We start from the raw sequence: 12,947 nt of genomic DNA on the forward strand, positions 1-12,947 counted from the left end.
AATGAACGTTGTTGGTGTGGCGTTGCAAAGACAAGCACAGGAGAGTACAGTTCAATACAAAGGATATACAAAGGATATTAAACAAATCATAAAAATGATATTGTTAATTTGCTGTGCATGAGCTTTACGCCAAATCTATTTTATTTGGATGTTGGTCTATATAAGCCATGCAGTTATTGGAGGTTTATTATCACCCTGCAGTGCAATACTTCTGTGGCACAATTTATGCCTTTATCAGTCAATGCCTTTATCAGAATCTTAGCTCAAGGAACTAAATACAGATTAAGTAATGAAGGCTAGGCGTGTAGCCTATTTCATGACGGGTTTTCCCTTGAGACATATAATACCAAGGTGACATAACCATGGTATCCTCATATTGGATTTCCTTGTCTTTGCATGTATGAGCAAAGCCTGATTATACAAGTTCTAAGGCCAGCCCAGGTGAGACCTTGTTGATATGCAGATAGTGTTTAAAATGGTAAACACAAATGTAACTCCATAACAAAGCACAAACAATGAATAACAATACAAGTTTGTCTCGTTTTATTGTGCCATAAAGTTATTAACTTTGCTTGTGTATTCATTCAAGTTGTAATAGCCTATCTGTGAAGAACACTTACATTGGAAATACATTGGAAAGAATGAAGGCAGACATAGGCTATATCTTCGTTACAGGATTTGAAATGTACTTTCAGTAAGATCAGTACAATTCATTATTCAAGACAAATCACATGTCCATTTGAAAATATGATGAAGCTGGTCAGAAAACAGATGTTTCCCTTTTATCAAGTCTTTATCAATCACCAAAAAGAAAGAAAGAACATTTATCATGGTATGCGTTGGGAATATGTGCTATCAATCACAAATAAAATTCAGCAATCTTTAAACAAACATTGCATTTTCAGTGTGCAAAGACATTTCTACAGGCCATAGTCAGTATACAATCTTTGCCGTGACAGGGCAAAAGTTCAGTTTCATGCCACATGAGAATTCTTGTCATTTAGTAGCTGGGACTAGCCTATGTCTAGACAGCTTCCACAAACTCCCACTGTGGCCTTATCAACACCAAAATAATTTTGTTAGCTGCAGGACATTGAGGAAAATGAATGTAATGTGATTTCAACAAAAGTGAATTACTACTGAAAAAGAGAGCATTGTACTTTGTCCTCTTCTTAATTATGGATGGATGGAGTTCTGTGGACACACACACACACACACTGACAATAAAAAAGGACATTTTTGGCCTTTTGTTGCAAATGCCCTCACTGTAAAAATAGCAGCAGTTAAGGCGAAAGACTGTTCCCCATGGATACAATTATACCTGAGTGCCTAGTACAATACCATGTAATGTTAAATCTACAAATCATTTCAGCAAAAAAAAGAAAGAAAAAAAGATTATGGAATATTACACAATGTTGCTAAAAAGCTTTTTAGTTTTAAACATTTTAAAATGGAACATTGTGAAATGCTAATAATCGAGTTGCTGGATGAACCAGACACACTTAACGAGGAAAGCACTCTCGCTTTATCGCACTCTCTAAAAGTTTTTGTAACTTTTTCAAAAGTTACAAAAAAAGAATCTAGTCACTATCCATATATAGTGCAACTAAGACAGTTCATTAAAATAATCAACACAATTTTCTCAGTGAGTAATAATAGTAAGAAGTCCAATATCTCATCCCATAATACAGGGATACAACAAACCATCAGGGAGCTGCCTGTCTGCCTGGGGGTCTATTGTCATTGGTATTTGTGCTATAAACCACTGGTAAAGGACACGTTGGTCTCTCTGCTGATACTGTCTTTCACCTCCACAGGCAGGGTGTCAAAGAGGTGGTCCTCTACAACCAGGCAGTTTTTGCGAAGCATACGGCAGTTGCCCAGCTGGGCAGGCAGTCGGTCCAGGCAGTTCCCCCTCAGCTCCAGCTGGGTGAGCTGGACCAGTTGGCCCACGTTCTCCGGCAGCACGGTGAGTCCGTTGTTCCCAAGACAAAGAACCTTGAGCTTGGTGCACCTGAACAGATGCTTGGGCAGCACCTCCAGCTTATTGGAGTTGATGGCAAGGTGCTGAAGGTTGTGGAGGAGACCCACGTCTGGCGGGAGTACTGTGATGGAGTTGTGGCCCACATCCAGGTGTCGGAGTTTGGGCAGGGTAAACAGGGCCGGGGGCAGGGTCTCTAGCTTGTTGTGAGAGAGGTGGAGTGATTCCAGAGACTTCACCTGGCCAATGGATGCTGGAATGGTGATGATTTTGTTGTGCCACAATTTGAGGGTGGTTAGCCTCTTAAGGTGCTGGAAGCTGATGACCTCCTCTATGGTTCGAATGTTGTTGGATTTGAGGTCAAGTTCCTGCAGGTTGGTCAAGCTGAAAATAGCATGCGGTATCCTCTCCAGCTCACAGTTGTGCAGCTCCAGTTCTGCAAGATTTGTCATCTTTTTCAGACTATTTAGTACCAATAGTTTTGTTCCGTCATTGTGCACCACGAGTTTGATTAGGTGTGGAGACAGCTCAGTGATGTTTGTGGGCATCTTTGTGAGGTTACTCTTCAGGTATAATGTCTTTAAATGTCTCAAATCTCGCATGGATTCAAGGCCAATCATTTTGTTGTTTTCTGAGCTCAAGTTCCCCATTAAGTTAAGCTCCCTCAAGCTCCTCAGCAAATACACCCAAGTTGGAATCTCTGCCACATCAGTGAACTTGACATAAAGGCAGCGGAGATTGTCACGGAGGAAAGCAAAGGCTGTCTGCTCCACTTTGGCTGGACAGTGACAGAGGTGCAGTTCCTGTAGGCTGGTCATTTGAGAAACCTTTGCAGTGAACCTCACCTCAGGGATCAGCTCCAGTTTGAGCACTTCGAGGTCAGTGAGGTCAAACACTGCATTGGGCAGCCCAGAGAGCATGAAGAGTTGCAGCTCCTGCTGGTCCTGCGTGTTTCGGCTCACCAGCTGCCTCAGCTTCTCAAAGGTCCACTCGTGATTGAGGCTGATTTCCCTCAGCTTGTTCTCACTAACCTCTGACAAAAAGACGCCAAAGCGTTTGGAGTACAGCTGGTCATACTGGTCAACCATGTGTAAGAGGAATGCAAAGTCATTCTTGACATCCGGAATGTCACTGAAGCTGCTTTCTTCCCTGACCTTCTCGAAAGAGTACTCCTTAAGGGGCCTCCTGAACAGCCAGAACAGAGAGTACAAGCACACCATTCCGTAGATCATTATCAGTGCCATGTAGCTGAGGAGAAGCTTTCGCAGCATGAACGCCATGTTGTGAGTGCAGAAGAACTGTCTATAACCGGTCAGGTGTTTTATATCGGGCTCGCAGAGGTGTTTGAATTCAATGGCAGCCATGAAGGTTGAAGTGTAGGACAATATCAAGATGAATTTGACCGTTTTGACAATAGTCTGGGCTACGTAGAGCTTATAAATGAAATCACTGTCCTCCACGTGTGCACGGAATTTCCTCACCTTCTCAAATAACGCTTTGGCTTGCTCTCCGTCTTTTTTGTCAAGGATGGTCATACTACTTGGAACTTGGAACTCACCAATTGGCTTATCTCCTGAGAACTTTCCCAGCATGGGTGTAGACGAGTTGGCATTAGTGCCATCTTCTTTCCCCTCCAATGAGACATGTTTTGGTGCAGAGGAGGTGCCAGTTAACCTCTGTTTGTTCTCCTCATTGTCCTCGCAGGCCGTCTCAGACAAGGCCTTTGTCGTCCAAGGAGACTCAAAGCATCGACCCAGAATCGAAACAAAGTGCTCAATCTTTGAGCTTGTTTTGGGGTATTTGAACCAAAAATTACTACTGACCATGAGCACAAGGGTATGGATGAGGGTGAGGTATGGAAAGTACTTGGAATACCAGGGCAAGGCAACATGGTAACACATTTGGTTGACAAAGATATACTGCTGATAGTCCAGGTTGGTGCTGATACCCGTCGGCTGAGGTTGCCCAATATATTTCTGTGCCTTCACGCTGTGCTGGTGTGTGACATGGATCTCGTGCACGGCACTGTCTGGTAAGTCTTTAGAGGCCTGTGGCGCAGTGGGAACCACGGTTGTCCTAGGGACTCCAGACGAAGCAGCCTCCTGTGGACTCTGTGTTGTGTAAGAGCCGGACTCCGATGTGGATGACTCCTCCTCCAGACAGGGAAGGCACGCCACCTGGTCCTTGGTAATCTGCATGGTCATGGCAAAGATGGCCAGCATAAGCATGATAATCCCCAGGTAGTCCATGAAGACATCCCACCATGGCTTCAGGATGCGGTACGTGGGCTGGATGTCGTTCAGGGATGCAACCTCGGTGAGAGTAAACATCACTGCAATGCACAGGAAAAAATGTATCATTCTATGAGTTAGATGAGAAGACTTGCGAAACAGAGAAGCAAAACATATTTAGATTAGGGAAAACATATCCACTTAAATGGTGATGCATCATTTTCTGTTTAAAGTCCAAAAGTACAGATTCCAAAGAGGTTTACTATCCTGAGAAACATGTGTCATACATGAAAGGAAACCCCCAAAACACAACACCCAGAGTAGTGGGGCAGATAACCACAAAACCAATAGTGCATTTTATGATTAAAGCTTGAATGTTTGATTTCAGACTTGGAATCACTTTCTGATTGACCTCTGGTGACCTTGAGGGGTCATTGACCTCAGAATTGCATTTTAACCACTTTTTGCACCATTATTCTCCATTATAATGATATATTATGTTTGTTAAATTGTGTGTTCTAATGAATGGAAACTTAAACCCCAATAGTCTACAGAAACGTTGATTCCTGTTAACTTTTATGATATAAATGTTATGACATCGTTATTACATTTAAAAACATCTAGGAGAGATGAGAGAGAGCCTAGATGGAGAATCCAAGCTAACTGCAGGCTTTATATTCTTGGAAAGTTAGCATGCTATTATAGAAGCCATTGTTCTCGCATTAATGCAACTGTCCACAGCCCTAGCCCTACTCTGAGACACAGACCGAGTAGACAAAAATGGTACCATAATGAGCATTAGTGAGTTCACTTAGAACCACAACCTCACACTCAATGTTTCACTCTTCGCCATCTCTCCTCATTCCCTTCAGCCTCCTCATCTTCTTTGTCTTCATCTTTGTGTATTAGACCTTATTAATTCCTATGGGAAATTCTGTTTTCTGCTAATTAGGTTATTGCTGCTCAAGTGGTTAGACCTTTGAGGTCACTAGTTACCTAGACACATTGCCAGGGCCTGGAATTGAACCTGGGACCTTCAGTTTCCCAGGTAGCCTCTATTACAGGTGGCCTAATTATTAAAACAATTATGCAAATTATACAAACGAGGAAAGGTTGCATAATTTAGTTATGGCAAGAGATTAATTTATGTATCAACATAATATAGACGTAGACTTTAAACTTCTAAAATAACCTTCATATGTTGACTAAAAGCAATAATAGCTCATTCCTAATTTGTACCTGTTTTACACAATTTATGCCAATTATGCTGAATGGTTTGCATGACTCACTTCACCATGATAATAGATGAATTTCTGGATATCACAAATATGGACTTTCTAAGTTAACTGGACGCAAAATTATAGTCATTTCCAGTTAATTTGCTCATTAAGCAATTAATTTGCTCATTATGCTAATTACTCAAATTGCCCAACATATAACTTTTAGGAATCAATCTTTATCTCATCTGCTATCCTATAGATGACATTTTAATCATACAAGTTTGTAATAGGAAACAACATTTCTGGGTTTAACATGGGCCCAAAGTGGTTCCACGTCTGAAAACAAACTTCATGGTATATCGAAACACTGTAGAAAGTTTCATGCTTTCATCATAAAATGCACAATAGAGGGTATGCGCATGCTTAAAGTGAATGGCACATCGAGTGGCAAAGCAACAGGCAAAGTGAGTTTAACATTGTTGAATGTTGTTTAATGCAATCAGAGAGGACTTTTCTGTTTGGATGTATGGGCTGTCAAGGCCAGAAAGTAGTTTTTTGCCACTTAGTAGGCATTCCTGCATAACTTCCTGGTTTGATGATGATGTCACACACATACTCTCTATACCTTCCATAATATAACATTATGAGCTTACCCGCCCCACTACTAGAGGTGCAAATATGTGAGCAACAGTTCTGTGGTGGATTAAATCCCTGGCATAGTCCTACTGGTGAAATCTGGGCAGATGAATTGAATTAAGTGCCACTTCCTTTCCCCTCAAAATGTTAGATGGAAGGGAAGAGTCAGTGGCACTGTGGCACGTACGTAAAATGGTAGTTTTTAGAGTGAGTCCTTCTAAATGTGTCCTTAAATAACTCGTGTAACCCTGATGGCTCCATGGCAGTGAGTTGCTCCCCTGTGTGCAGGGTTGCCAAGTCGGCTTGTTTCCCGCCAAAGTTGGCTTGTTTTTTCCCACACTGAGTGACAGAATCGGTCTGGTGTCTCTACTATATTTGTAATAGTATAATAAATGACCAAAACATTCATAATTATAGACATAGGTAGTATTTATAATGATAAATGCATCAAATATTTATTCATTAGTATTATATGGCGATATTATTGGGCTTGTTTTGGCTTGTTTTTCGAGAGAAGATTTGGCTTATTTCTCTCGCAGGAGTTGGCAACACTGCTTGTGTGGATACAGTGAACAGCAACCAAGTGTGAATGTGGAACTGTGTAGGCGCACACACAGACAGCAGAGTGTTAGTGAAGGGAAACAAAGACCTCAACCTACGCTGGATGTTAATTTAACTCATCCTCAGTGCTTCAATTATTTTCTTTCCGTTATTTTTCCCCCACCCAGCCCTATTTAATTATATCAAAACACTGAGCAGAGGCTCGGTGCAATCACTCTGATCCTCCTGACTTGTTTCAACATGTGGTTACTGGAATGGCTGGGAAACCTTTGATGTAAGCTAAGTCTACCAACTGTTGTGAGTCACAGGAGTTTGGCAGTGGCACGCATGTGCTTCATTTAGTGAAGCAAATAATGCAATGTGTGGCTTGTGTGCCCTTTTGTTGGATGTGGCACTTCCTGTATTTGCTTCTTGCATCCATCTGTTCGTTTCTGTTCCCTCTTTCCCTCCCAACAACAAAGCAAGTAAATATAAATAAAACAAAAACAAAAAAAACATGCCCTCCGGTCTGTTCCGCTCAAGTTGTGCCTACAGTAAGAATTACAGGACAACCATGCCAGCATCTAGCAAACGTGGGAAATTACTTAAGCCAATTATGAATAGCTAAACCTTATGCTGCATGGATCAGCAGTGTTTAGTCTACCCAACCCGGCGTTTTACCTTTCTAAAATGTTCGGAATGGTTTTGACTGTCAACACCTGTTGTTCAGTATAAATTAATTTAAAGTCTGACGGGGGGAAAAGTCCTCCAAAGAACATAGCCAAGTCACAGCTGAGCACATAGTGTACTAGCCTACTTGGCACTTAATTGAGTCTCATCTGAGGGAGAGACATTAGTCTATACGGGTAGGCTGCCTACAGACAACACACACACACACCGCTGAGCCGGTTCAACAAAGAAATAGGTCGCAGACATGGCCATGTGGAAAACAGGCCTTAACTATTCGGTAATGCGTTGGGTTAGGTAATTTCAATTTGGAGTCACGTTACCACGAGCCGGGAGAAACTCTCAAATTGTCGTGTGAAAAGAAATGGAACATCTTGCGCATGAACTTATGTTGTTGTACAGGGTCAGGTGACTTACAGTAAGCTATTGTAACACGAGCAGAGCGTAGGTTAACGCTGTCCCAGCATAATAGGCTATGTCACATTGTGGCTTATCGGTGTCTTCCGAATGTAACATCATCGAGCAATATAGACAAGACAATAAAACAATTTAAAAAAAGAATAAATAAAACAGTTTAATGTGTTAAACAAAAAAATACCAAAGGAACATATACTTACTGCTTATGTGACGTTATCTCGATCCAATTATTATTTTTCTGACGCTACATCCCAGTTTGGCTCCGCTCTTCGCGCGCGCCTCTCGCTACCAATTCACGGGTCCATCATCGTTTAAAACCACGAAGGGCTGATGGTCGGCAACGTCCCTCATACTTAACGGAGACACACGACATACGGACGGACCGTTTGTCCGCGAGTTGCAGAATATGCGCAGATATTCAGCCTGGGCTACCCATGTAACTCGAAGAAAAGGGTGGTCCAACATGGAACCCGTAGTGAACGGTATTATGGACGCCTCTCATTGGACGGTGAAGTTTTGACGTGGTGGGTGCTTATCTAAACGCCGTGTCTTCAACGACGTTCCAGACAACACGACATGACGCGCTGTTTGTTATAAATGTGAACGTGAACTAGTCCAACTGGCTGCAGTTGCTTTGGCCCCCGGCCCCTCTTGTCGTCGCCCTTTGTGTTCATGGCGCGTTAATAAACTATAGAATAACTCAATGAACCCGATTCTGAACTGTTAATAACTTGCCTCTTAATTAACAGGAATACATTGTCCCCCTTTCAAGTCATCAGCCATCACGCACTGTAGTCTGTCTGTGCCTATATTTAATTATAATATAATAACACCCCACCCCCTCTATCTCTCTCTCTCCGTGCTTGCTATATTTCCAGCTTTGTCTGGATTTGGTTGCTGATGCACAGCGTCAGGAAGTGTCTCTTGAGTTTCAACCGGTAGGCTACAGGTTTCAACCGGTCTCGGCCAGATAATGTGAGAAGGAGAATGGGCTGGCTGCTGGTACTCACAGTTCATGCTTGCTCACTCAACCCTTGTACTGTGAGTGTGTGTGAGGAGGAAGTAAGAGGAGAGGGGGGGGAAAAATGAAAGCAGTCATATATGAGGGTACTGTCTGCCGTGTGATGCTTTGCCAGGCAGATAAGATCAGACATGGACTTAGAGCTCATCATGTACAACCAACCAACTGCCTACCATATATGACTGGACTATCTCATTAAACTTTGATACGGTGCAACATTTTAATTAAAGCAAGGTAAGCAGGTTAAAAAAAAAAGTAGCCTGCAGGCCTGGTTTCCACGTACTGGCTGGCCAACATTTTCTCATGACCTCTGTCATAATATTCTCAAAACAACTTTCTGTCATTGTCTTCTGCGCATTATGTTGTGGGCCTTTATTTGTCAGTCAAGCCGTAATATTGTCAGAGAGTAAAATAATGTTTTGTGTTATTAGATTACACACATATTTCAGTGGAACATTCTACATGAGCCTGTAGAAAATATGTTCAAGGCTCTGATGATACTGATTGTGTAACATTATGCAGGTGGTGTCAAAGTGACATATGGCTTGTGTGGTGTTTGGCTGGGGGAATGTGGTGTGGTGGAGACATCATGATGGTGTGGTGGACAGATAGGGGAAGGTGGTTTAAGGTAATGTCATTGGTGGTGTACCCACATGGGGTTTCCTGCGAGTGTGGGTGGAGCCAACAATGGGCAATTACATAGGGAATGAACCCAGATGTCCATGGCAACTACCTCAAACGTGTTTACAGTTGTTGGAATGTAAATAAATGATTCAATATAGCCTCCCAAGTCCCAATCCCCCCCCTCCTGTTTTCTAGAGAAACCACTGCATGATGATCAGTTCACCCACACAAATAACTAGGTATCCCTTTTATTACTCTGAAAGTGATTTTATTTTTTATTTTTTTATTACTATTCTTTAGGAATGTGTTATCCACACTGGCTGGGAATATCCTGAGTCTGCACTTATCCAAACAAACCCAAGCACATATTGTTTCCATGGCAATTATGACCTGCATGTGACCAAGTCGATGATTCTCTATAAAGACTGTAGGCAGCACTCGTCTCTTATAGCACTCAGTATGTTTGTTTGTGTCTGGATTTCCTGCATTGAGGAGGACGGTCTGAAGTGAAGACATAAGGCAGAGTAGGAAGCTATACACAGTGTATTACTCAGCGTTCATGTTTCCACTTCAACCACTTGTAAGTCAGGGAGTGAAATATAACCAAACTAAGTGTTACATTTGTGTGTGTGTGTGTGTGTGTGTGTGTGTGCGTGTGCGTGTGCGTGCGTGCGTGCGTGTGTCTGAGGAAGTGAAAGTGGAATCTGTGCACATAGATGACACTACACTAAATGTGTTCGTCACCACGTTTCTCACTGCCTATTTGCTGGTGTTTGTTTAGTTTGTAAATACATACATTTCTATTGGATAAAGCCTCGGCCTGGAAGAGAGGTCATCAGGTGGTCTCCAACCTTACAGTGTTTCAACCCTCAACCACTACCCCTCTCATCCACGCTTCCAGCTATAGACAAATCCACAGAGGGACGCCCCGGGTGCAGCCATCACCGAGATGCAACCAGCACCAGCTACAGCATCAGCCACACCCGGCCAACAGGGAAGGCAGTGTCCTGCCGGCCAGGTGCAGCCAACCAGTGCCGACCACACCCCAGCAACCGCCACGCCCAGGGCAACCGCCACGCCCAGGGCATCCCCCTGCGGACCCGCACATTTTCCAGCCAACAGGAGGTTCTCTCTGCCATGTGTGATTTCAGGCACTGAGAGGTCTCTATAGGATAGGACTATGGTTTGCCCCCTACGTCTCACCAGACTGTTCGTCTTCTCTGCGTTTGTGTCACTGTCGTTGTTGTCGTTGAACCTGTCCTAGCGAGTCTCTCTTCCTCCCCTCCTCTCGGGAAACTCTGGGGGTATTGCTCATTTGTATACGATCTGTATAGCTTGCTTGGTGTCCTATTGCGAGTGCTGCAACAGGGGTTGCTGGCCCCTGTTACCCTGCCAGTCTTTCCTGGAGGTCAGCATTCTCTCCAGCGTCACCGACCTTTCTCGGTTGCCATCCAGACTTTCCTATATGTCACATGGTTTCCCAGGGCGTTCAGTTCAGTAAGTTCAGCAACAACATGCTATAGGCCTATACACAGCTTTGATCTGTCTTTCAAGATACAGATAACAACAATAGATATTGCCTAACCAAATACACTTCCTTAGCAATAGCACCACTATTTTTTTTCTTTTTTTGAGTGGTGCAACCACTCCAAGGAACAGCAATGTCCCTATGTCCCTATGTCTGTACCTATGTTTAGAGTACCAGTAGGGGCAAAAGTGGCGCTGTTGTGCTAGAAACAGAGAGAGAGAGAGATAGTGTTGCACTGTTGCCTGCTAATTACAGAGAGAGAGAGAGAGAGAGAGAGAGGGGAGGGGGGAGAGGGAGAGGTGTCTGCTAAATGCTAATTCCCCCACACAGTAACTCTGTCATTTCTCGACTGTTTCAGCAGCTCGCTGGAACCGGGGCGGCACCCTGGGCGTGTTCCTGTGGGTCTTGAGGTTCCGGGGACCCCCACACGGAGTTGCACTATACTCAGTTCACACAGGTGTGATTTTTTTTCTTTTTCAACTGACCATGATACTGGCCCGTGGACATGATACTGCATGGTAGGCCTATACTGATTATTACAATGTAACACTTTTCTCAACAATATGAGACGTTATTACATTATGCACTGTTATTACATTATCAGCCGCTATGTAAGGTTCTTAATGTAACACACTATGCAAAAATCTGTTATGTTACGTTATCATGATATGATAACATTATGAGCCTATTACTAAATTATGAGCTTTTATTACATTTCGTTTATTATAACATTATGATCCGTTATTACATTTTATGAGCCATTATTACATTATGAGTTGCTACAACCCCCCTTACCCAACTAAATCATTCTGTTTAAAACTGCAATAGATAGCTAGTATATGATGCTACATGATCTTTTGAAGAATATAACATTACAGTTAAGAAATAGAGATTTTTTTCCCCCAGATGGCACTTGCCTGGAATGCCTTGCATGGGATGAGTGTGTGTGTTTGTTCGCTACAGTGGAGTCAGTAGGCCTACTGGGCTGAGACATGGCCCCTCACAGCCCAACAGGAAAGGAGAGTCTACACAAGAATGCTACGAATGGCACTAGGTGTCACATGGACGGATCACATCAGAAATGTGGTCAGAGAGAGAAGAATGAGGTTGGCAGGGCATTGCGTCAGGCACACGGAACTAGAGGCAAGCAAACCTATATGGGAGCTAACCCGGGGCAAAGCCAGGAAAGGCAGCGCACCACCTACCTAGATGCACTGCGGCGAGACATCTTAGCTATAACAACACTGTGGAGCTCAAGAGCCCGATGTGGGATAGGAGAGTGTGGAGGTCAACGATTCAGGAGTCCTTACTTGGTGTTGGCTAGACCGCACTCTCGCATCGCATAGAGTGAAAGAGATTTTAGGGTTACGGACAAGGCAGGCGGCTAAACCTTCAATATAACCATAAAGTCTCCTTTTCCACGCAGTGAAGCTATATACAGCATTGTTTTTTTCTCCCTTTTTGAGTGGTGTAAACCACTCCTACAACTGGCTTTGTTAGTTTACGTGTCTGTCTGTTCGTACCAAAAAATGAGCATGGTTGCTATGGTCACCCAGTTCACCCGGGTGTGATTTCAGATTTGTTAGTCTACGTGTCTGTTCGTACCACTCAATGAGCATGGTGCATTGTGATTGGCCGGAATGAGACATTACGTCAGTGACCACAGCTGATCAGGCTATATAAGACCTTGCACCACTCAGTTCACACAGGTGTGATTTTTTTTTTGTATTTCATTGATATAACTTGAAATGTTGTAGTCTGTTCACAGAGGCAACATTTCCAGCAGAAAGCTCCCGCAACTTCCCTTTCCATGAAGGATCATCCTGGGTGATCCAGAGGCATTCCAAGGCCAGTGTGAAGATATAATCCTCCCCATCTGGTCCTTGGTCTGCCCTCGTGCCTCTTCCCAGTGGAGCATTCCCAGAGGAGGCTCAGTCAGGAGGCATACTAGATAGCCAAACCACCATAGCTGTCTCCTTTCTGTGTGAAGAAGCAGCATCTTTCGGTCATGACCCACACTTTATGACGAAGTAGCGAGTACAATACTCTGGCTCTTCTGCTA

The 12,947-nt window shown here is 43.4% G+C and overlaps 1 protein-coding gene across 1 annotated transcript; it reads right to left on the reverse strand.

Annotated features, from left to right (window-relative positions):
- Window positions 1-528: 528 nt before the first annotated feature.
- lrrc8da (leucine rich repeat containing 8 VRAC subunit Da) lies at window positions 529-8,588 on the reverse strand. Its single transcript, XM_079488675.1, has 2 exons — window positions 7,913-8,588; window positions 529-4,313 (listed from the first exon to the last, which is right to left on the reverse strand). Coding segments are annotated over exons 1-2 (2,559 nt in total). The 5' UTR covers window positions 7,914-8,588; the 3' UTR covers window positions 529-1,755.
- Between the last annotated feature and the right edge of the window lie 4,359 nt (window positions 8,589-12,947).

Source organism: Electrona antarctica (genome assembly GCF_951216825.1).
Source record: "Electrona antarctica genome assembly, chromosome: 19".
In the NCBI taxonomy this organism is placed as follows: domain Eukaryota; kingdom Metazoa; phylum Chordata; class Actinopteri; order Myctophiformes; family Myctophidae; genus Electrona; species Electrona antarctica.